This window comes from Monodon monoceros, unplaced genomic scaffold, assembly GCF_005190385.1.
Source record: "Monodon monoceros isolate NGI ecotype Baffin Bay Population unplaced genomic scaffold, NGI_Narwhal_1 Super_Scaffold_12, whole genome shotgun sequence".
Classification (NCBI taxonomy): domain Eukaryota; kingdom Metazoa; phylum Chordata; class Mammalia; order Artiodactyla; family Monodontidae; genus Monodon; species Monodon monoceros.
In genome coordinates this window covers 42,040,682-42,063,863 of record NW_021703768.1, presented here as the reverse complement: position 1 = coordinate 42,063,863, position 23,182 = coordinate 42,040,682, and the positions used below count along the sequence as shown (strand labels likewise).

Below are 23,182 nucleotides of genomic sequence, written 5' to 3'. Positions count from 1 at the left end.
AGACAGTATTCTTCTGTAAGTTATTATATATCATAGAAATGAACAAAAAGAAGTAGATGGGAATAGCCACTGATATATTGGTCATTCTGGATGGTAGAATTTGGGAGACCAAGTTGCAAAAATGCATTTGTTTTTGTTTCCTACAAGTAACACTTTAACAAAAATTTCCTTGAACTGTGGCTAGCTAGCCATATTTATGGAATTGTGGAGTACAGACTGTCAAAAGAATTGTTCCTTGCTCTTGACAAGCAGCAGTGATGGCCTCTTTCTTCAGAACCTGTGTAGTAATGTAACTACCTCATGAGTTTATACATGTTTTTTTAGGCATCTGGAAGAGGGTCCTTTCTACTGAGAGCAAAGGCAGTACTACCTTAAGGAGATCCTTATTCAACACTGCAGCCTGTTACTTGGCACATAGTGGGGTAGGTTGAATGAATTCATTCTAACCTCTCCAAACTTTTTTTCAAAGCATGCATTGGGGTGATTACTGCTACCAAGTATCACACAAGACCACAGCTTCATGTAGTAGTCAGTGTATTATCTGTTCATACCAACATAAATTAGCCTCTTTCTTATGCACAAGGGTGCACACATTAACTACCCAGAAGATTAACAACAATTGAGAAAATGTGCTCCACATGGAGTTCTGAAGCTTCGGGTTTTTACAAGGATCCTTTTCCAAAAGACAAGATTCTTTTAATACATCACACTGAACACAAAGTTTTCCTTGGTGCCAGTAGAATGAATATGCAAATGGTGTGGAACAGGGTGAGAACTACGGTGTAGCCTTTGGAACTTTTCCTTGAAAAGTTCATTTCCCTGCTTACTCATTCTTAGAGGTAGCATGAACTATGTTTATCCTGATGACCTTCTGTTGAGGATTCTTTTTCTTTATTAAGGTTAAATTTTTTTTTTTTTTTTTTTTGCAGTACGCAGGCCTCTCACTGTTGCGGCCTCTCCCGTTGCGGAGCACAGGCTCCGGACACGCAGGCTCAGCGGCCATGGCTCACGGGCCCAGCCGCTCCGCGGCATGTGGGATCTTCCCAGACCGGGGCACGAACCCGTGTCCCCTGCATCGGCAGGCGGACTCTCAACCACTGCGCCACCAGGGAAGCCCTGAGGTTAGCTTTTAAAGAAAGGCAGAAGCCAACTGCTCCTGAATGGTCATCTTCCCTTGCACAGAAACTCACAGGCCTTTCAAGAGCCTCACTTGACAGTAGTCAAGACATCACTTATCCGTAAGACAGTGGACCAAAAGGTGTCTCTTTGCTAACTCAAACCCTTTATCTTATTTGTGATATGCTAATTCATAGAGAGAAAGGAAAAAAATCAAACACTTCCTTGTCTATTTGAATGACTTTTGCTAGCAGCTTTGAGAGGCCTTTAACTTCCGCAATTAGTTTCAACCAATTGTGCTGTAGGTTTGTGGTAGATCATCACCTCCAGAATCCAGGTCAAAAATCTCTTCCAAACCTACATGTGTTCTAACCTAAACCAAACATCATGTCGATACCAATTAAAGTAGGATCTAATAGCTTGATGCTATCGAGTCTAGTCAGCTCCTGCATAGGTAAAAACTCACTGTAATTTCTTCAGAAGTATAATTTATTCACACACACACTTGTCTGTAAATTGATTAACAAAATCAAGCTCTCTACTAAGTGTGTGTATACTTATAGGCTTTTAATTCCTTCAAAAGACTTTCTGGCTATAATTATTCTCATTTTGCAGCTGAGGTAACAGGTTCAGAGAGATGAGTTCCCCCAAATCATGTGGCTCATCAATCTGGAGCCCCCTCTAAAGGGCTACCCTTCCTTCTGGGTTATCTGCATATCTAGGGTGAATTCCATTGTCTCACAGAACTGTTTCGGCAGCCCCAGGTAGGCTTATTTTATGGAAATTTGTTCCTGAAGATACAAAAGAGGAAGGTGCTAAATTGGGGGAAAATAAAAATTCAACCCCTAAAACAACATTTATACAGGCAGGCAGCCTCTTCAGAAAGATAGTTGATGAAGTTTGACTCTTGAAAGGTTATTGTATGGAAGCCTGAATTATTAACACCGGTGAGAGCAATCCCTCATCCTCCTCAAATGCTGAGGGGTGGGCAAGCACACTTCAGTCACCTGAGCCTGATAAGACAGGTGTGTCTGGTATTGCTAGCTGTTCATAGCCTAAATCTTCAAAAACTAGAGGCTTGGGTGATCTTATCCTGATTCTTGTCTGATCCAGGCTTTTTCGCTCTCAGCCAAATGCAATATTGAAACCCCAATGCTAATTTCCACATTATTCACCAGGAAATACACATCTCAAGTGCACCTGCTTATAGATACCTTTAATTTTTATGATGACATCGGGTCACAAACAGTATTGCTCGGGTCTTTTCAGATCGCTTATTGTATGGCTCATTTTCTTCAGGGGCAATAGATTTGTGCACAGTGTAGGACACAAAGCACACAAAGAACTGACCAGCTGATGCTTCCTGAGAGTCTCAAGTCTACAACCGACTTATGCAGAGTCCCTCAACTTTTTTTTCCCTTTCACATCGGTGGAGAGTGGCTTCTTCTGGGGCAATCTAGCGTCTTGTTAAAAGGGACTCTCCTGGGTTACCTCTGACCGCGCCGGGCTTCTGTATACCCCCAGGGACATCAGGCTGGAGCTGTCCACCTTTGCTTCACATCCTGAAGGAGGGGAGGGGCCCCCCCCGAGTCACATGCTTGCTTGTTCAGAGCACCCTCTTACACATTCCAACCATCCCTACCCTGCAGTCTCGAGGCCACAGGGCCTTCAGGAAATCGCTCCGGAGAACGGCATCAAGTATCTGTGGCTACTACGCCTCCCACGTTTCAGCGCGAGCTTCCTACTGGGTGATGGGAGGTAACAAAAAGGCTCTCTCGCACTGGTGCACAGCTCGGTTCCGATTTACCCAACTTGGAGACCACGGAGGCACACATAATTCTGGCGGCAACAGCACCAGCTGATTTTCCGCTTTTCCCCTCGCGCTCTTCCGCCCGCGCCGCCCTAGCCCCCGCCCCCTCAAACCTCCTGACAGGAATCAGCAACCCGACAGCTCCCGCGTTTCTCCCCAGCCACCCGCAGCGGCCTGCCTTTTATAGGCGCTACAGCCAATGAGCGCTCTCTTTTCCTTCTGCCCGCCCATCCGGCCAATCGCCGCGCCCCTTGTGTAATCTTCGGGTCCTCGGCTGCTCTCGGCTATTTTCGTTGTTGCTGGCTTTTTCAGGGGCTGTTCGCTCGCAGCCGGAGACGCTGCTTTTTTTTTTCCGGGTTCGGAGCCGTTCCGGATGCTCTAGGCTGCCGGATGTCTGATCTCCGGATAACTGAGGCGTTTCTGTACATGGATTATCTGGTAGGTGCGGGGCAGGGGTGGCGTGTCGCCTCTCGGACCCCGACGTGCCCGATGTCCCTCCGCCTGGAGGAAGAGCCTTTTTGCTTTCTTTCTTTGGGATGGGATGCCTTTGGGGTTCTTTCTCCCGCAGCAAGCTCTAGAGCTGTGCCGGGACTCGGAGGGGCGGCAGCTGAGACTGCGGGGCCGCAGCTCCGAGTGGGTGGTGGAGCTGACAGGTAAAGGTGCGGCCCGGGCCAGATGTGCTGTGGGGCGAGGGGCGCGCGGGCGCTCCCGGAGAGATGGGGCCGCGGCGGCTGGGCGTCCCCCGCCCTCGTTCGGGTTCCTTGCTTCCTTCTGCGCTCCCGCAGAGGACTTTTCTTTCCCGGGAAGCAGGAGTTTCCCCCTCTCCCTTTAGCAGAACTCCAGGTACTATTAAAGAGCCATAACCAGAATGGCTTACTAAGTGCCCGGCAGGTCCGGTCATTTGGTTGTTATTAGATCTCTAAAGCTATGACCTCGGTCGCCGCGAGGTTTTAAAAGCACATTACCATGAAGTAGACGGGACTAATCTACATCGCAGCCTGGGTGGAAGGGACTGGGTAGGGGCAGGCATTGCCTCACCGTTCCTGCCTTGGATGCACGCCGCTTTTACCCTGTGCACGAATTGGATCCCACCTGTGCTTTTTTAGGCCAGGCTTATGCTGAGAAGTTTAGGTGGGAAAAGTGTCAGCACAATGCTGGGACTGAACATTACTTTAAAAAGCACTTGTTTTGTGTGTGTGTGTGTGTAATTATGCAAGCACCATGTATTGTTCCAGAAATTATTTCCCCACAGCTGCATGTTTGTGTTCACGGGGATCCTCATTGACCCTGGCTGTGTTCGATCCTAAACAATGACCAGGTTTACCTTGTTAGCAGGTTTACCTTGCAATGCAGAGTTGAAGTGGATGGTTAAAAAACATTGACCGTCCCTTCGTCTTGTTGAACACATGCAGTTGGTTTCTCACTGCAGATTGGCGTGGCAAAGATTTGCCAGTGCCTTCTAGGAATTACACTTAATTCTGTACTAAGAAAGACTGTGAATGCTTTCCTAGTCAAGAAACGCTGGACGAGGACTGGTTTTGTAATGTTATTTTGTATTTGGGCTTATTTCCCCTGAAGGTTCCTGGTTTGGTGGTCTTGTGGGGAGGGGTGGTTACTGCAGTTAATGCATGACCTTGTGAATCGAGGGGAGTCAAAAATTCTGAGTTCAAATTCTGTTTGGTTCATTTGTTGATGTCAGTAACTTCCTCTATCTTTGTGATAAAGGGACATTATCTGCCCATAACGGGAGCCTGTGAAGGGGGTTATCTGATTAGGAGGTTCTTTAAAATACAAAGTGCCATGTAGGTTAAGAGAGTTGTTGGATGTTTCTTAAAGATTATTTTCTGAATTAAATAACTGATTATTTTGTAGCTTGTCTTATCAAGTACAGTACCATGGCTTTGTCTTGCAGTGTGCCTGAATTAAAGCCAAAGTTGAGGATAATTACCTAATTGGAAGGGGCTGCCCTTACCTATATTATTGAAAGCTAATTTTGGATTCTTAAGTAGTTTCTAAAAAGGAACTCAAGTTGTTCTGGTATTTTATTATTTTATTTACTGGGTGAGTTTTAAATTTGCAAATTGCATGGGGAAAAAAATTGGAAGACTCTTTAATTACTCAGGTTAATTTACTGATGGAGAGTCTAAGGGTGGGTGGAGGAATGTTTGTGGGGCTCTAGATTACCTTAAAAGCAGATTATTTCTTTGTCAGTTTCCTGACAGTTTTGTGTCAGAATCAATGGGCCCCAAGTTCGACATGGCCTTTTTGTTGTACCTGCCATGCCCCCATACACCCTGTTTTTGGAAAATCATTATTTTGTCACCTTATCTATGCTTTTTAAAAAATCCACAAGTGCAGTGAAACAGCCCCATAAAAATCACTTGGCTCATCACTGGCGGTGAGAAAAAAACTCTTAAAGGAAATAAGTCCGTTCTTATGAGTGTGCCAAGTATCCGCTGTGAAAAGACTTAAGGAAATCCTTAAACATTAAGTTTAAAAGAAGAAACCCTCCTCAGGTGGTCTTCTGTGTTTACGTTTTGCTTATCAGCTCTCAGAGAAAATGATGTTCCATACACCATTCCTTTCTTCTTGCCTTTCAGACGGATTCATTTGCTCGTACATAAAGTTTATATGGTGTTTATTAAAAACCAATTTCTAAAAAATGAAAATCAATCTCATTGACTCTGCCTGGGATCTTATTTTAAAAATCAGCTCCCAAGTCCTTTTACCTACTTTCCAGAGAAAATATGCTCCTTTCATTCCGAGAGTTTAACTCTTCAGATTTTGTTGAGCTTGTGGACTAGAGTAAATACCCTGTCTATCACTTGACAGGAATAATTTGTGTGCCATCTTTTCTTTTTTTTCTTTTTAATCGGTGTTTGACTTTCTTATTGTTGCTGTTGGAAGCTGGAAGAGGGAGCTGTGTGTGTGTATGCATTGTACTTTAGGCTGGATGTCATCATTTAACCTTTTTCATTTGGAGGAGAGTGGAGAGGGAGAGAAATGAGAAACGTAGATGTGCTGTTTTTAACAGCTTTCATTAAGATTGCGGTTATTAAAACAATTGATGAAGCTCTCTGATCTTAGAGGCTGCTGTTGATTTTTTAACTTAAAAGAAGTGCTCTCAATTAGAGGGGACAAATAAGGTGGATAGGGTTTTCATTGATTTCAGTTTAGGGAAATAATGGTAACTTGCTTATCCTAAATAATTATATGTATCGCCCTGTGTCCAATCTTTATTTGTTGAGTTGAATGAATATGAGACCGAAGGGACAATTCTTCTTTTCTGTTCAGCTTCTAAAGTAAGACAAGATAAAATCTGTTTGGATTAGGTGTTTTGCTCTGGGGAATGCAAAATGTATCTTTTACTCTTAACTTTAAGATTATCAAGATATTATTTGTTTAGGCTGGGTGGCCATTTAATATAAAAAATCTTGGTTTTCCGGTTGACGAGGGAATCTGCTTGGCAGGCCACATACCTTTTTCCCAATTTCAGGATGGGCTTTAAAGGCCATGTGCACACCTGTCAGGTCTGTAGGTAAAGATTCTGCTGCTGTTCAAAGGGCAGTACCAGCATCTTTCTTTCTGTCTCTCTTCTTACAGGTAGAATTAGTAAGACAACGTGTGGAGCTTTTTGAATATGGTAGGAGAAAATAGTCAAGTTATAATGAAAAACGTGTCTACCATGTTTTCCTGGAAAGTTGGATAAGATCAACTTCTGGATTCCTTTCGGTTTAATATTCTTGGTGTACCGATTCATGTTGATTGGCCTGGATTTTACCTTTCCCCCCCTTCTGCCATCAAAATAACAGCAATAAAATTTGTTATGCTTTGTGTAGTGCCGTTGATGATTACATGAGACAATGGAAGGAAAGTGATTTATACACAGCACGTTGCTTTTCAGTTGTAGAATGTCAATATAATGTGGTTAAGTTGCTGATATTATTCTTACGCCTCCTGTGGAATGACTGTTACCGTTCAGTGGTAAATAATGGGCTACCTTTTAATTTTTATTTTATTTTGTTTAAGTTTTTTTTTTTTTTTGATGTGGACCATTTTTAAAGTCTTTATTGAATTTGTTACAATATCGCTTCCGTTTTATGTTTTGGTTTTTTGGCCCCAAGGCACGTGGGATTTTAGCTCCCCTACCAGGGATCGAACCTGTACCCCCTGCTTTGGAAGGTGACGTCTTAACCACTGGACCGCCAGGGAAGTCCCTGGACTACCTTTTATATTAGTCTCAGTATATGGAAAGATTTAGAGTGTCATCAGCAAGCAGGAAGTCACAAGACTCTCTTGAGGATTATTTAATACCTATAAAAATAAAAGCCACCTTCGGATATTTTCTTTAATCCATTTAACAAATATTTATGGGACCCCTGCTTTGTGCATGACCCTGAAAGTCAGAGCCGATGAGCCCCCAGCTGGGATCCGCTTGGCTGTAGGGCTGGCAGGCAGGTGGCTCTACAGGAACCTGTGGCAGGACAGTTGGGTAGACACAGGGGGAGGAGGCTGCCTCTGATGTGCTCCTTGGCTGGCTGGTAGGTTTCTCTCTGCTGCTTGGGTTGCTGGTAGGTTTCTCTCTCATGTGTTTTTCTTTGTTTCACTGTGAACTAAAATGCAAAGCTAGGCCTGAAAATGTGACAACTAAAAGTGCTTCATTAGTCTTGGATGCTAATTGTCAGATAATGATCATTGCGTGTCTGTATTGGATTTGGGATATAATAAGGCCAGGGTTCTAGTTTTCTTCCTAGTATAGGTTGATGAATGTGGTCTAGTTTCTTGGTCACAGGCTATACCTGTCATTATAAAAATTTGTGTCAATGGGGAAGATCAGGTGAGAGAAGGTGGGTGGATCAGCACAAATCCATCCCCATTTGCAGGATACAAACCAAGGAATTAACCAACCAAGAACAGAAACTCTTGATGTACACAGAGCTCTCAGGCTCTACTAAGTTGTAAGTGAGCCCATTCAAAACGAGGAGTGAAGGCACAGTTGTGACTTCATCTGATGTTCTGTTGTCTTAAAAGTGTGCTGTTTTCGACCATGAATGACTGTGAACATTATAACTTGTATGTTCTGACGATGTGTAACATAATGACATAAGCCACATATTTTTAAATTTTAACTGCAACTGGATTAGTCAGTAACGTAGATATTCTTTCTTTTTTCTTTTTTTTTTTTTTTTTTGCGGTACGTGGGCCTCTCACTGCTACGGCCTCTCCCGTTGCAGAGCACAGGCTTCAGACGCGCAGGCCCAGCGGCCATGGCTCACGGGCCCAGACGCTCCGCGGCATGTGGGATCTTCCCGGACCGGGGCACGAACCCGTGTCCCCTGCATCGGCAGGCGGACTCTCAACCACTGCGCCACCAGGGAAGCCCCGTAGATATTCTTTTATTAACAAATCATAAGATAAAAATAATGGGAGCACAATAAACAGTTCTCTTATCAAAAAATTTTAAAAATATCCAGACGATGAAGCAGGAACTGCGATATAAAACAGTAGTTCTGGTTCTCGACCTTCTATTGTTCCAGGCTTGTAGAACGAGTCCCAAGAGAGGACACATGGGGACGTGATTCCTGCCCTCTGGGAGCTTGTATTCTGAAGGACGCCTAAGCCAGGTGCTTGTAGACATGCTGGGGGGTGAGGGAATTAAGCATAGGAGTTATGAGGGTAAGATCAGTTAACATTTATTGAGCATTTGCTGTGGTGCCAGATAATGTAAGTGCTTTCCACGTGTAATGCATTAAACCAAGGCTCAGAGAGGTTGTGTAATTTCACCAGGTTTACACAGCTAACAAGTAATAAGCTGGGATTGTGGCCCCAGAGCCTTCCCTCTTCACTGCATTCCTTCCAGCTTGGTGTTAAAGCTGTTGGAATGCAGTTGAAATTTTTACAGTGTATTTCATGTAAATACCATGCTGCTTCTTGAGTCAAGAAATCAGGTGCCAGGAGCAGGCTGACTGATGTTCCCACGCGCTCGAGGACTTGGCTCTGCTACATGACTGTTAAGAAGAAGGCCGGATAGAAAGAGAACTGTGTTGTGTCCTGAGCCTCCCGCCCTGTAATGTCCTGACTCTGGGCACTGAGGTGGCCTTCACCATCCAGTGTTTCATCAAGTGACCACAAATGGGTTTCCAGGCACCCTGGTACTCTGCCCCCTAGTGTCACTTCAAGGGCACCTTCAGGGCCACAAGCCCCAGTCATCTTTTGAAGACTCAGAAGTCCCTGAGACTCAGAATCTATTTGGCAGTGTATCTGAAGTCTGCTCTGCTCCTTAACCAAGGGCTGATGGGAAGTGGGTCTGTGCCCAGCAGACACCAGGCCCCAAGTAGCCTTTTGCTTATGGATTTCAGTTGGGCAAAGTCTCCTGATGACATGAATTCCAAAGCGTTTGTTTTTGAGGTAGACTAGAAGGAAGAAAAGATTTTTAGGGAATGTCTGGTAACTGCATTTTAGTTAACAAATGCTGATACTTCTCACAAATTGAGTTAATGATGGGCTTTTATTTTGGAGCCTGCAGTCCCTCTGTTATGCTGTGCTCTGCCCAGGCATCTCCCTAAATGCTTCTGGTGGTTGGTTGAATCTAAGAAGCCCAGTTCTTGTTGACCCTCATTTCTGAGTATCAGCAAAGTGTTTGAGCACATTTACTTCTGGCAGGGCCGGCTTCGTGGGCATGTGGCTTAGAAGGGCCCCCATGCTTGGCTTAATGCTCTGTGGTTACCATCTTGAAACTCTTAATTTTGGGCACTTTGCTAACGTTTTCATCACTGAATCTGTAACGTATATCAGTGCAGGGTCCCTGACTATCTTGATCATCCTTTTATCACCAGAATTGAGTCTGGAGCCCGGTAAATAAGGAACTATGTACCAAGTACTGTGCAAAGTGTTTCACTTGCATCACCCAATTTAATCCTCCCAACAGTCCTGTTAACCAGATACTGCTGACTTAGGCGCAAGACATACTGACTTAGAAAAGAGGGAGCTTAAGGCTTTGTGAGGTGGAGTAATGGCCGGGATCACGTAACCAGTGGAGTGTCAGGGCAAGGCTATGAGCCTAGCTTGGTGGATTCCAAGCCCATGCATGTAAGCATGGTTCAGTACTGGCAACCTAGCAATAATTAATAGTTGTTGAGAGGATGAGTGAGTGGGGCCATGTTTCAGGCATGGGGCTGGAAATTGAGAGGTCGCTTGATTGCTGCTGTCACCTGGGAGAAGTCCTCCTGGGAACTCAGACAGCCCTGCTTCAGTTGGGGAAGTACATGTGTTTGTACCTTAAGGTGAGAGAGTTTGCTCACTGATTTTGCTTTCTCTTGTTTACCCACTGTCTCCTTCACCCCGTGCATAAGCATTGGCATTCTGCTCTTTGACTCACAGCCAAAAGCACATGATTTTAAGAGTAACTAAATAGGAACTAAAAGTTGGATTTGCAGGACCATCTCATTTATCAGGTTCCTTTGTACCTAGCGTTGCTGGGAATTGTTCTGACTTCTGGATTGCCTCTCTCAGGGTTGAGGACTTAGATCCTAGCAACTGGGGCCATGTCTCCCCCAGAAGGATTCCTGGGGGTTCTTTTTTCAACAAGATAGCTGCTTCTCTGGCCTCTCTTGAGGAAGCAGATGACAGTCTGGAGCCATCCCAGGACCATTGATTGAGGCGCAGAACGCCTGCACCTGTTCCTAATCAATCTGCACATGGAGTCAGGAGCTAAAGCAAAATACAGTTCTTTCAAAGTTTTATTTTTAATAAATGCAAGTATTTTAAAAAAGTAAAGAAAATAAGAAAACACATTTCTGTGTACCTACCTCCCTGATTGAAGTTGTTAGCATTTTGCCATTTTAACTTCAAAACTCTGGTGTTCTTTAAGAAAAAAAAGAAAGAAACTTTAAGGCGAAAGGCTTCTGCTCTCCCCTGCTTTCTTCCTCTGTCCTTCTCAGTGGTGACAACTATCCCAAAGCTAGTGGGTATCATTCTCATTGTGTGTTTTTGCATTTTTATTATATTTGCATGTATGCATAGACAATATATAGTATTGTTCTGTGTGTGTTAATTTTAAAGGAGTTGCAGCAGACCATCCTTATCTTCTTGAAACCTGTTTAATTTCTCTAATGTTTTTAAGGTTAACAAATGTTATTGTATGTGTCTGTAGATATTTGTTTTATAGTTCTAGTTCGGATATTACCATTTCTGGTTTTATATGTAGAGATCTTATTTGGATTTTGTGAGAAGCTCAAAGAAAGAATAGGTGTTGGTTTTGAGGCATGATTTTGCATGTGTGTGTTTACTTGTTTTTAGTACCACACGATGAATCATATAAATTGTTTAATGAAATTTTAGTGAATATATGTCTTTTATGATTCAGTTTGTTTTACAGTTTAGAGCAGTCATTTTGTAATCATATTAACACATGTACATATATATTCTTGCCTGTGTAAGGAATGAGATTATTTTGGTAACATATTTATTATTAAAGTAAAAGCTTAGTGAGGAAATTTGGAAAACACAGCCAAGCACAATGGAAAAAATATATATCTGTAATCGAAGCAACCCACAGAGATCCGATTAATATTTTTTCAATCCTGAATTATAATGAAGATATAGTTTTATAACTTGCTTTTTACACTTATGTTTCAGTTTCTCTTCTGCAACATTAATTTTCTGCATTATACCCGTAAACCATAATTCTCTTAACTACATCACCTTTTAATTGAATATTTTATGTTTGTTTAAATTTTTGTTTTATTTTGTTAATGTTTTGTTATAAATAATGCTGCAGTGGACATTCAATATAAACTCTTGGATTTTTTGTGATAGTGTATTGTTCTATGGTTTCAAAAAGAGGTTTCAATGCCAAGTAAGTTTGGAAACTGGGTCAAACAAAGTTCAAGTTTCTTTATTGTACAGCCTTTAGTATGCAAATGTACATGGTGCATCTCAAAAAGGGAGATTATTACATGCAGTGTTTCTAATCCTTTGGAGTATTTTTATGATCATGTTCTAGTAGATTTTATGCAGGGTCAAAAGGTACCTGCATTTTAAAGCTTTGACTTATGGATTAAATAAGTTAATAAACAGTTCCTGGATATAATCAGCTACTGTTTGTTAAGTCAAAGTTATGTAATAGTAAAGACGGTGATAATGATGGTAATTAATATTGATTGAGAATTTACTGTCCTAGATTCGGCAGGAAGTACTTAATATATATTCACCATTTGTTTGGTCTTTTCAGCGACCCTCTGAGAGGTGTAGGAACTTGTATTCTTGTTTTATGGTTGATGAAACTGAGGGTCAGGAGAAACTGAGTAATCCCAGCTGCCTCAGTTGTTATGAGGGTTGGTAACACATCCGTAATCTTAATCTGTATGTGTTTTATTTTGTGATAGAGAAGAAAAAGTTTGAAGTCCTCTACTTGATTCCTAGATATTCTACTTGTTACCTGAGTAATACGAGCTGCTTTCCAAATGTCAGTCCATAGCAAAAAGGAAAAGTCAGAGTGTTACAAAGTCATTGTACATTTAATTTATAGTCTTAAAAATATGAGATTATATCTTTCCAACTTTGTGTAGATGTTAGAATATGCTGTCTATTATGATAGTGAACAATAGTATCTCTCTCTCTCTCTCTCTCTCAAAATGTTATTACCTGTTAGAATAAAAAGATGACAATCCTTATCCATCCTCAGGTTTGTATGTATGTATATATTTAGAATGTACTTATTTCTAAAACCCCAAATACTGGGAACCTGGTCTAAGACAAATTAATCCAAACTACAATTTCCTCATTTGAAAAATTCAGATAGCATCAGAGCCTCTTTGATGACTATTGATTATTAAGTGTGTTTTAAAAAAAGTCGCATTATAATTTCTGTACCGATTGGTGTAGGAGTCCATATGACTCAATATAATGGCATTAACGGAAGGGGGGCAAGTGTAGATAAAGCGAGTCTGTCTCTTTCTCCTTGTGTATGTCTTGGATTCTGCCCTCCCCCAGCCCCCCTGCCCTTCAGTGACACCGTGGGGATTTTTATACTCTCCAGAAATGGCAGTGTACAATTTTTGTGAAATAATGTAACTAAACATTATGTCAGAGCACATACTTTCTTGTACATTTTAAGAGCTGGGCACAAAAGATTTGTCCTTGACCTTGGATAAAACATGTTTTTCTGTCTGTTCTGCAAATTACTCATATTAGGACTTCTAGTCCCAAAAAGAATGTTAAAGTTAATTTTTACTATCACTTAATTTTTATTTCCTCTTTTCTTCTCTGATTCAGGTATTTTTAAAGATAGTAATTATGACTAGTAAATGAGAATCTTATTTGCAAAAAAACTTTAACATAGGGCTGTAAGGGTTGAATGAGAATGTTTATACTGTACTTCATGAAAATAAGGTATTACATAAAGCTAATGTGCACTTATTTTTTTCTAATCAATTTTTTTTTTTTTTTTGCGGTACGCGGGCCTCTCACTGTCGCGGGTACGCGGGCCTCTCACTGTCGCGGCCTCTCCCGTTGCGGAGCGCAGGCTCCGGACGCGCAGGCTCAGCGGCCATGGCTCACGGGCCCAGCCGCTCCGCGGCATGTGGGATCCTCCCGGACCGGGGCACGAACCCTTGTCCCCTGCATCGGCAGGCGGACTCTCAACCACTGCGCCACCAGGGAAGCCCTAATCAAATTTTTTATTCACCAAATTGTTGTCTTCTTTTTAATTGAAGTGTAATTTGCATACAGTAATGTGTACAGCCTTAAAGGTACAGCTAGATGAATTTATATGTACCTGTGTCTTGTAACCACCCCAGGTGGAGATGTAAAACCTTTCTAATACCCCAGAAGGCTCTCTGTGTTCCTTCCCAGGCAGTACTGACATAGATTGGTTTTGCCTGATTTTGAACTTAATATAAATGGAATCACAGCTTTGTATTCTTTCGTGTGTGATTTCTTTCAGCATGCCTGTGTAATCCGTCCATGTTGAGTGAATCAGTAGTTTGTTCCTTTTAGTTGCAATGCAATATTGTATGAATATACTATTACTAATCTATCCATTCTGTTGTTGATGGGCGTCTAGGTTGTTTCCAGTTTGGGGATATTTGGAAAAAAGCTGCTACAGACATTCTTGTGCATGGTTTTGGTGGAAATAAGCGCTCATTTCTGTTGGGTCAAGTAGAATTTCAGGTTCACAGGGCATACATATGTTTAGATTCACTAAATACCACCAAACTTTTCCCAAAGTGGTTGTACCAATTAGACTTGTACCAGTAGTGTAAGAGTTCCCGTTACTCCGTGTCCTCAGCAAGTCTTTACGTTGTCACTCCTTTCCTGATTCTGATGAGTCTGTATGCTAAGGAAATGTAAAGTTGCCCAGAGCTACATCCGTGTGTTCAGGCATGAGAACAATATAGTACAAGAGGATTATAAGGCAGATTTTTTTAATTTGGAGAAATTACTTGGCCATAGTCTGAAATTCCTACATTATTGAGTTGTGTGATTCATTTGAAAATCCTGAAACGCTGAAGAGGTACTATGGAGGTTGGTTGACCTGGTTGTATTCCTGGCTTTGAAACAACTAAGTGTGAGGTTTGGGCAAACCGGTCAATGTTATCGTCTTAAATTTCTTCATCTATAAAAAGGTGGGATTAATTAGATAATCCTAAATGTTTCTTTTATTTCAAAATTTTTCTCTGTCATCTTGTATCCCTCTTGGAATGACTTTCTTCTTTTTTCCATTCTTTCTAATTCTTTAAGTGATCATAAATTTGCCTTTACATAATTATCATTCATTCACTCAAACAGCTCTAATTTTTTTTATAAGCCTTCTAGGTTCTGGTGCTGTCCTGGGCACTAGGGATATGCAAGTGAATAAGACATTGGCCTGCCCTCAAGGAACTTATACTCTTGTAGAGATGAAAAGTAAGCAGTTATGTTTTGGAGTGGCATATTCTATTCAGAGGGAAATAAAGGTTACTAATGCGGTATATGAAAGGGAAACTTAGACTTGAGGGCCAAGGAGAGCTTTTCAGAGGAGCCATTTTTAATCTGCAACATTGTAGTTGAGTCGAGTTGGCCAAGTGACAGGCAGGGCCAGAGCCAGGGTGAAGGAACAGCTTGTGCAGAGACTTGGGGGTAAGTAACTCCATCGCTTCAAGGAACTCCAAGGGCTCAGTGTGGCTGGAGCAGAGTCAGGCTCAGTGTCTAAACTTGAGCTGCAGAGTCCCTCTACAGTCACGTCGTGGGAACCTTTAACGTTTGCCTAGAGTGACATGGTCAGATCTGGCTGCACTGTGGAGAAGGATTGGAAAGGGCAGCCAGACTGGAGGAAGAAGACCAGTTAAGAAGATGCTGTCCTGATTCAGGAATGAAATTATGGTATTCACAGCCAGGTAGGGGCAGGAAGGATGCAGAAAAGTAGGTGGATTTAAGCAACATTTTGCGAATTGCCAGGATTTTGTCATTGGATGTAGAAGATGAGACCAAAGGGGATTTTAAGGATAATTTTCAGGTTTTTGGTTTGAGCATCATTCTGGTTATCCATTCCTGAATAACAGAGTACCTTAAAACAGCGGCTTAATAACAGACATTTATTTTACTCATGAATCTGGAGGTAAATTGAGTTCAGCTAGGCTGTTCTTGTTTTTCCTTTTTAAAAAAATTTTTATTGAAATATAGTTGATTTGCAGTATCATGTTAGTTTCAGGTATACAGCAAAGTGATTCAGTTATATATATAAATCTATTCTTTTTTTAGATTATTTTCCATTATAGGTTATTTACAAGATAACAGCTCACCCTTTTGAATTGTACAATTCAGTGGTTTTTAATATATTCATGAAGTTGTACAACCATCAACTGCATCTAATTCCAGAACGTTTTTATCACCCCAGAAAGAATTCCTGTACCCTCTAGCAGTCACTCCCCATTTTGCCCTCTCCCTAGGCCCTGGTGATCACTAATCTACTTTATGTCTCTCTATGGATTTGCCTATCCTGACATTTATTTACATTTCATATAAAGGGAATCATATAATATGTAGCTTTTTGCATCTGACTTCTTTCATTTAGCATAAAGGTTTTAAGATTCATCTATGTTTTAATATATATCAGTACTTCATTTTCTTCTATTGCCTAATAATATTCTGTTATATGGGTGTACCACGTTTTACTGGTCCATTTATCAACTTATGGACATTGGGTTGTTTCCATTATTAGACTATTATGTTGCTATGAATGCTCATGTGCAAGTTTTTGTGGGGACATATCTTTTCAGTTCTCTTGGGTTATACCTAGAGTGGAATTGCTGGGTCATATGGTAACTCTAGGCTTAACTTTTTAAGGAACTGCCAACCTGTTTTCCAAAGTGTCTACATCATTTTACATTCTCACCGCCAGTATATGGGGATCCAGTTTCTCTACACCTTTGCCAAATCTTGCTATTGTTTGTCTCTCTGAGTATAAGCTAGATTGTTCTTGCTCAGGATGCCTTATTACGTTACCGTCAGATGGCAGCTGGGGGCATCTCGAGGCTTCTTCATACACTGGTCTGGCATCTGGGCTGGGAACATGCAAATCTGGGGGCTGGAAAAGTGTGAACTCCTGTGGCATCTCTCTTCGCGCAGTCTTTCTGCATGAGGACTCAGGGGAGCGGCATTGCTTACATCCAGCTGGAAGGCTCACAGAGTGCATGTACCAAGAGAAACTGGTGGAAGCTGCTGGTCTTTCTAACCTGGCTTCAGCAGTCATGCAGCATCACTTGTACTGCACTTGTTTATCAAGGCAGTCACAAAGGCATGCTTCGGGCCAAGGGCAGGAGAGAGACACCACCTCTTGGTGGGAGGAAGCCAGAGGATTTACGGGCATGTTTTAGGACCACAACAGGCATCAGGGAGGCTAAATGGGTCATGTACTGTGATAGGTGACACTTGAAGGAATAGCACATGGAGAGGGAAGATGAGGACTTTGAGTCTGGAGTTTGCACTGCTTGTGGGAAGTCCAAGTTGAGATTTCGTGTAAGTAGATGGGAGCTGAGAGGTGAGCCTTGGATGAGTAGTTAAAAACAATATTGTTACTCGCCATATATATACACTATTATTAAATCATCAGGTGGGAGGCATAGTGCTACGTATTTTTCGTGCATGATTTATTACTATTGGGGTGGCCAAAAAGTTTGTTCGGGTTTTTCCATATGATGTAACAGAAAAACCCGAACGAACTTTTTGGCCAACTCAATATCCTTTTAGAGATTAGAAGACTGAGGCTTAGAGAAATTGTGTCATGCCTGTGATGTGATGGAGCCAGAATCTGAACCCAGGTCTGGATAACGTCTGACCACTAACGTCTGACCATCCTAAACCACTTAGATGGTAACTGAAGCCAAGGTCACGTCCACGTCTGAGCTCGCCCAGGGAGGGTTGTGCTGAGTGGGGAGGGGAGAACCCGAGGAAGCCCAGTGCCTCGGTCAGGGCCGGCACATAGTAGGCACACAGTTTTTGTGGGATCAGCCACAGGAAAGGAATCTCAAGAGGGAAAAAGAGCTGCAAGGTTGGGAGAAAACCTGGAGAGTGTCCTGCTGAGCGGGCTGAGAAGGGAGACTTTCCAGGAGGAGGAAGTGGCCAATTGTGTTAACTGTGGCCCAGAGATCCTGGAAGATAATGGCTGCACGGTGCTCGCTGGATTCGTGTCAGTGATGACCTTGACCAGAGGCTCTCAGAGGCCTGGTGGGAAGTGAGGAAATGATGCCGCTACAGTTGAGACTGTCTAGAAATTTCACCACGAAGGAGAAGAAGGCCAGGGCTGGAACTGGAGGGGGGAGGGGACATTGAGTGGCGGCTTTCCTTTCTAAAGGGGACCGAACTTGAGAGGATTAAATGCCGATGAAGTGGAACGTGAGGTCATCTTGCTGAGCGTGACTGAAATATGGTGGTGGAGGGGTTTGAGCTGAAGTAGCTACAGTGAAGAATGAGGGCCATGATGACCAGGGACACAGACTTTGTAGCTGTTTGGGTGTTGGTTTCAAGAAGGTGGGCAGTTAGATGGATAAAGGTTGGGATTTTTCCAAGGTGAGTCAATGGGTGGTTAATGGGGTAGAGGAATTTAGGACACTGGCAAGAGGATGGCTGAAGTGATAGACCGTCGTGAGCTCTGAGTTAGTGGAAAGGGAGGAAGGGTGAGTAGAAAGTAGAGGATGCGAGGATGGGTGGTCCTGATGCGGAGGGAGAGAAAGTTCATTGTAGGGGACAATAGGGTGTATGAATTTAAGATTGCAGAGCGGCTCTCGGAGGGGAGTCTCCAGTGCATGGCGGTGCGTGGCCGCGGGAAGGATGGGGAGCTTAAGACGTGGAAGAGGAAATACAGCGCAGGTGCTGGATATAGCATCCTTGTGGCTGGCGAAGTCAGCAGGACCAGGGCAGGACTTGGGCTGGAGCAAAAGGCTGAGGCAGATTCAGAAATCCTCAGTGAAAGAGGGAAGGTCGGCCAATGTCCTTGACAAGGAGAGGCACACAGAGCTAGATGTTAGAGCTCATTGCCCGGAGTCTTGAAAGGAGTGGGGGAGGAGGAGTGCCCTGGAGATCCTCGAAGGTGACCTTGAGGGACTGAGCAAGGTGGGGGGGGGCATTTAATGAAGTTCTGTGGGTGTAGAGGAGTTTGTTTCACGGTTGAGTGCCGCAGGCTTTGGGCTGAACTGCCTGCCTGGCTCTACCACTCTAGCTTTGGCAAAGTTACTTAACTTCTCAACGCCTCACCTTCCTCCTCTGTAAAGTGGGGTGAGTAAGAGTAACTAACTACCTCTTGGGTTTGTTGTGAGGATTAACTAAAATAATACATGTATTTCAGAACAGTGCCTGGCACCTCTTTCTCTGCCACCCCCTCTTACTGTCATCATAGCAACAACAACGAAAACCCCTTCACAGCGTTTATATTGGCAGGCACTTTCTAAGGACCCTATGAGGTAGGTATCATTTCTGTTTTCCAGATGTTAAAACTGAGACATGGAAAGATTAAGCAACTTGTTGAAGGACATACAGCGAGGAAGTGGCGGAGTCAGGCTTTGAACCCAGGAAGTCTTGCTTCAAAGCCCTCCCTCCTAACCAATATGCATAATTAATGCGTATTAACTACACCACATCCCGACCTGTACCACCACGACCCCAGGGCAGAGGGCTCTGTGGAGAGACTGGGGAGGGAATGGACTTGCGCGAGGCTGGCTTGCTGGAGAGGAGACACAGAGCAGCGTGGGGTAAGGGTAACCGTGATCTGGAAGATGGTGCAGTCAGGTGGATATTTTCCCAGAATAATTTGATCTAGCAGCTCCCTGGTCAAGGAGATGGAAGAAGTTGGTTGTGTTGCAAGGAGGGAGTCCTAGTTCAGATAAATAAACCCACAGCTTAAGTACCTGATTCTTAAGACCCAAAGCCTACTTTTCCACTAAGAGTGGTTGTACTTGCAAAGGAGTCCTGGTCCCCAGTGAGTGAGGGGACGGGGCTCTCTCAAGGGACACACTGTGGACATCTGTCTCTCTCACACGGGCTGCATCTCCTTGGAGGGTGCCTGGAGTTTGGGTCCCTCAAAGCCCCTGGCACCAGCCTCCCAGGGCAGAGAACTGGTGGTTCGAGCTGCCGAGTCCAGAAGCTGACGACGACGGCCCAGACCTTTCCACTGGACCGAAAGCCAGTAACAGGCAGCTTGTTGGGACCAGGAGTTGGTTCTGTGAAGGCAGCCTGCTTAGGGCTGTTTTGTCAGGGCAGCCTGTGAGCAAACCTGCATGTGACATGTCCGGAACAATCGCATAGTAATCCGGATGCACTGTTAATAAAGCTGCAGAGACGTGTGTGAGCCTGGCTTCTGTCTAGTTAAAGTGATCACAGAGCGTCGTGTTGTAGAAATAAGTTTTGGTTGGAGAGTTCACCTTTTCCCTCCTACTCTAATTTAAGCCTTCTCTCTTGCAAGTCTTCCACTGCCAGAACTGAATTGAGGCTCCTTCCAGGGCTGCTCCTGGGGCTGCCGTAGACAGTTAAGCTCACGGGACACCACACGGAGGTGCCTGGCCAAGGGGGCAAGCACACCTGCAGTCCAGCCCCTGCCCAGCTTGCCAAGGTCCCCATTGTGCACTGGCACAGAGGTGCTAATGGGCCAGCTACAGCCCTGCCTCAGGCCTTGGTTCCTATCTCTGTTACCGGACCTTTAAAGCACAGTGTTTCACAGTGCAGGGCTGGGTTGTGGGCCTCTTTGTGTCCCCAGAGCCTGACATAGGTACACAAGATAGCTGCTAAGCCAGTGGCTGGGCTGAGAGGCTGCACAGAGTAATATTTAAGGGCACTGACCTTGGAGTCGGACTCCCTGCACTTGCGTTCTAGCTCTGTCACTTACCTGCTGTGCAGCCTCTGTGCCTGTTTCCTCATATGCGAAATGGGCATAATAGTACCTACCACTCAGAGTTAAAATATATAAAGCATTCAGTAGAGAGACTAGTACCATGAGCAAGATAAAAGTGTTTGCTATTATTGAACTGGAACTTTCTTTATAAAACAAGGATTTGTGGTACTATTGTCACCAAAATGTTCCCACTCTGATTCTATTCATTTTTCCAATACCAGCTTTTCAAAAATCTTTCTGCCTCCACCTAATAAACACAGCACGGAGTAACTGGGTTAACGATATTGCAGCTGCTTGTTGATGGGTTAAGTGGTAGCTATTTCTGATTTATAGGGGTGAAAGGTCCTGGCATGGCAGAGAGTGGCCCGCATCTCTTCAGGCCGGTTCTGCCTACAGCTGTTACATAAGTTTGGCCAAATGAGCCAACTTACTTTAAACTAAGTGGGCAAGTTTTCTGAGGTCCTACTGTAGAATTACACTCGTTTGGAACTTTCAACTTCTCTTTTGTTGGAATCAGTTTGAGAGTCAAGTTTCTGCTTGTGAGAACTTTTTTCCTAGCATGTGATTGGCCAGCTCTCTTATCCCTTCTTCCCTTACGAATGTTTCCTGAGAGGCGGCACGTTGTAGACCAGTGGTCCCCAGGCTTTTTGGCACCAGGGACTGGTTTCATGGAAGACAGTTTTTCCACGGATGGGTCAGGCGGTGCAGGAGCTGCCCTCCCGCCGGCCGAGCGCCTCAACCACTGGCCCAACTGCGTCCTGCTGGCCATGTTCCTCGTCTACTACGTGCAACGGGCCTTGATTTTCCCCTTTTCAGATCTGAGGAGGAAAGCCGACACCATTGTACGCCTTTATATTGGCATTCGTGTTCTGCACCTATAACTGGCTACTTGCAGAGTAGATACCTGAGCCAGTATGCAGTGCATGCTGACGACTGGTTCACTGACCCCTGATTTCTAACAGGTTTTGTCATGTGGTTGACAGGCATGCTGATAAACATCCATTCAGATCATGGCCTAAGGAACTTCAGGAAACCAGGGGAGACCGGATGTAAAATACCAAGGAGGGGCTTGTTTTAGTACATCACTGCAGCCAGCTACTTCAGGCGGTAATGCGGGCGATGGAGAGCGTCAGATGAGGCTTTGCTTACTCGCCCGCGGCTCACCTTCTGCTGTGCGGTCCGCTTCCTAACAGTGGCCGCAGGGTTGGAGACCCCTGTTGTAGACGACAGAGCAGTGAGCTGATTTATTGGATAATGTCGTCATTTTGAATGTTCCCTGAATGTGCCTGGTTCTGTTTTTCAAGTCATTGTGCTAGAGGTAGAAAACCTCTTGTGGTGATTGAAATTCTTTTCCTCTCTGTTTTATTTCACGTAGAAATATTGTACATCTGTGTTGTTCACCAGTACTATTTCTCTTAATGTAACATGATTTTCCCCATGATTTTTTGGGTTTTCGAGATGCATGTTTTAAAGACTGGGTCATTGAGATAGGATTATTTGATCATTCCTGGACTTCTTTGGGTTTCCTAACTTTTTCAGGGCCCCTGTGAGCTGACCTTGGGCTGTGGGCAGGATTACAGTACTTCATGAGTCTGAAGAGGAGCTGTTCTCTATCATTTCTGTGGATTCAGGCTGCAGTTTTTTTGCAGGCTGAGTGTGTGGGAAATAGATACCTGTGCTAGTGATGATCTACTTTTCTCCCAAATATGACTTTATTTGGGGGCAATGCCTAACTTTATTGGTCATCTTTGAAAATACCCATAGGTGGATATTTTCCATTTCTTGACTTCTAAGTACTCACCTCTTACTGAACTTTATTGTAAATAATTATGTGTTTAAGATCCACTTTGAACAGTTTCATAAAGCAGACTTGCAAAATTTCAAAAATTTCAAAAATTTTCTCTTTTGATTCCCGTGTCAAGAAGTGAGATCTTCAGCTCCTGATTTGAAAGCTCTTCAAATTGGATTCTTTGTTACCTAGGAGAGCCACAAGTATAATGAAACAAGTTGCTAAAAAAGTTGAAATTATAAAGAGCTGTGTAAGAAGTGATGCATATTTTAATTCTTTGTACAAAAGTTGTCCTGAGTAAACCAACGTAAAAATGCATGATTGTGAAGAAATGCTGGGGATAAGAATCAAGAAGATTTAACAAGCTCATTGATGGTTTGAATCTCTCATCTGTTTTAAAGCAATTCTCTTTTTCCCAAATCCAGAGTGCTTAAGAGTTCATCTCTGAGGCAAAGGTCATTTATCCCAATTGCTTTATATTATTGCAGTGAGTGATTTTAAAACAACAGCAGTAAGAGCAAATGAATATTCTTTTAAGAGTGGGTATGGTTGCAGACATAAACAGCAAACTAGTGGTTACCAGTGGGGAGAGGGGCAAGATAGTAGGGGATTAAGAGGTACAAACTATTATGTATAAAATGAGCTACAAGCATATATTATACAACATGGGAAATATAGTCAATATTATATAATAATTACAACTGGAGTATAACCTTTAAAAATCATGAATCACTATATCGTACACATGTAACTTATGTAATATTGTACATCAACTATACTTCAATTAAAAAAGTGTCACGTTAAATCAAAATAAAGAACTTTCAATTTTAAAAGAGTGGGTGGGTAGCATTTTCCTGGGTATTCAAAATTAGCAAGGACTTTTGTTTACTGAACAACATTTCAATCAGTGTTGATCTGCTTGAAATGAAACATAGTAACTTTAGGTCCTCTATTTTAATTCAGATGTACATCCCTGTGTTCAAATACCCAGTTACAGCAAGAAGAGGATCTGCTAGGTTTTAAAATAATTTTTTGAAGGGTATATGTCAGAATAGTTTTGGGAAAAGAAAAACCCTACTCTCCTTCCCTTCCCTTCCCCCGTATC

At 43.1% G+C, this 23,182-nt stretch overlaps 1 protein-coding gene across 5 annotated transcripts in view; it reads left to right on the top strand.

Annotated features, from left to right (window-relative positions):
- Positions 1-3,227: 3,227 nt before the first annotated feature.
- ARL15 (ADP ribosylation factor like GTPase 15) overlaps positions 3,228-23,182 on the top strand; it is a 416,142-nt gene continuing 396,187 nt past the window's right edge. For 3 of the 5 annotated variants that reach the window (XM_029216095.1, XM_029216094.1, XM_029216093.1), the window contains exon 1: positions 3,248-3,364. In XM_029216095.1, coding sequence (XP_029071928.1) covers positions 3,317-3,364 — 48 coding nt within the window. In that variant the 5' untranslated portion in view covers positions 3,248-3,316. Of the gene's footprint in view, positions 3,365-23,182 lie in introns of all 5 variants that reach the window. The other 2 variants (XM_029216097.1, XM_029216096.1) reach the window with 2 other exon arrangements.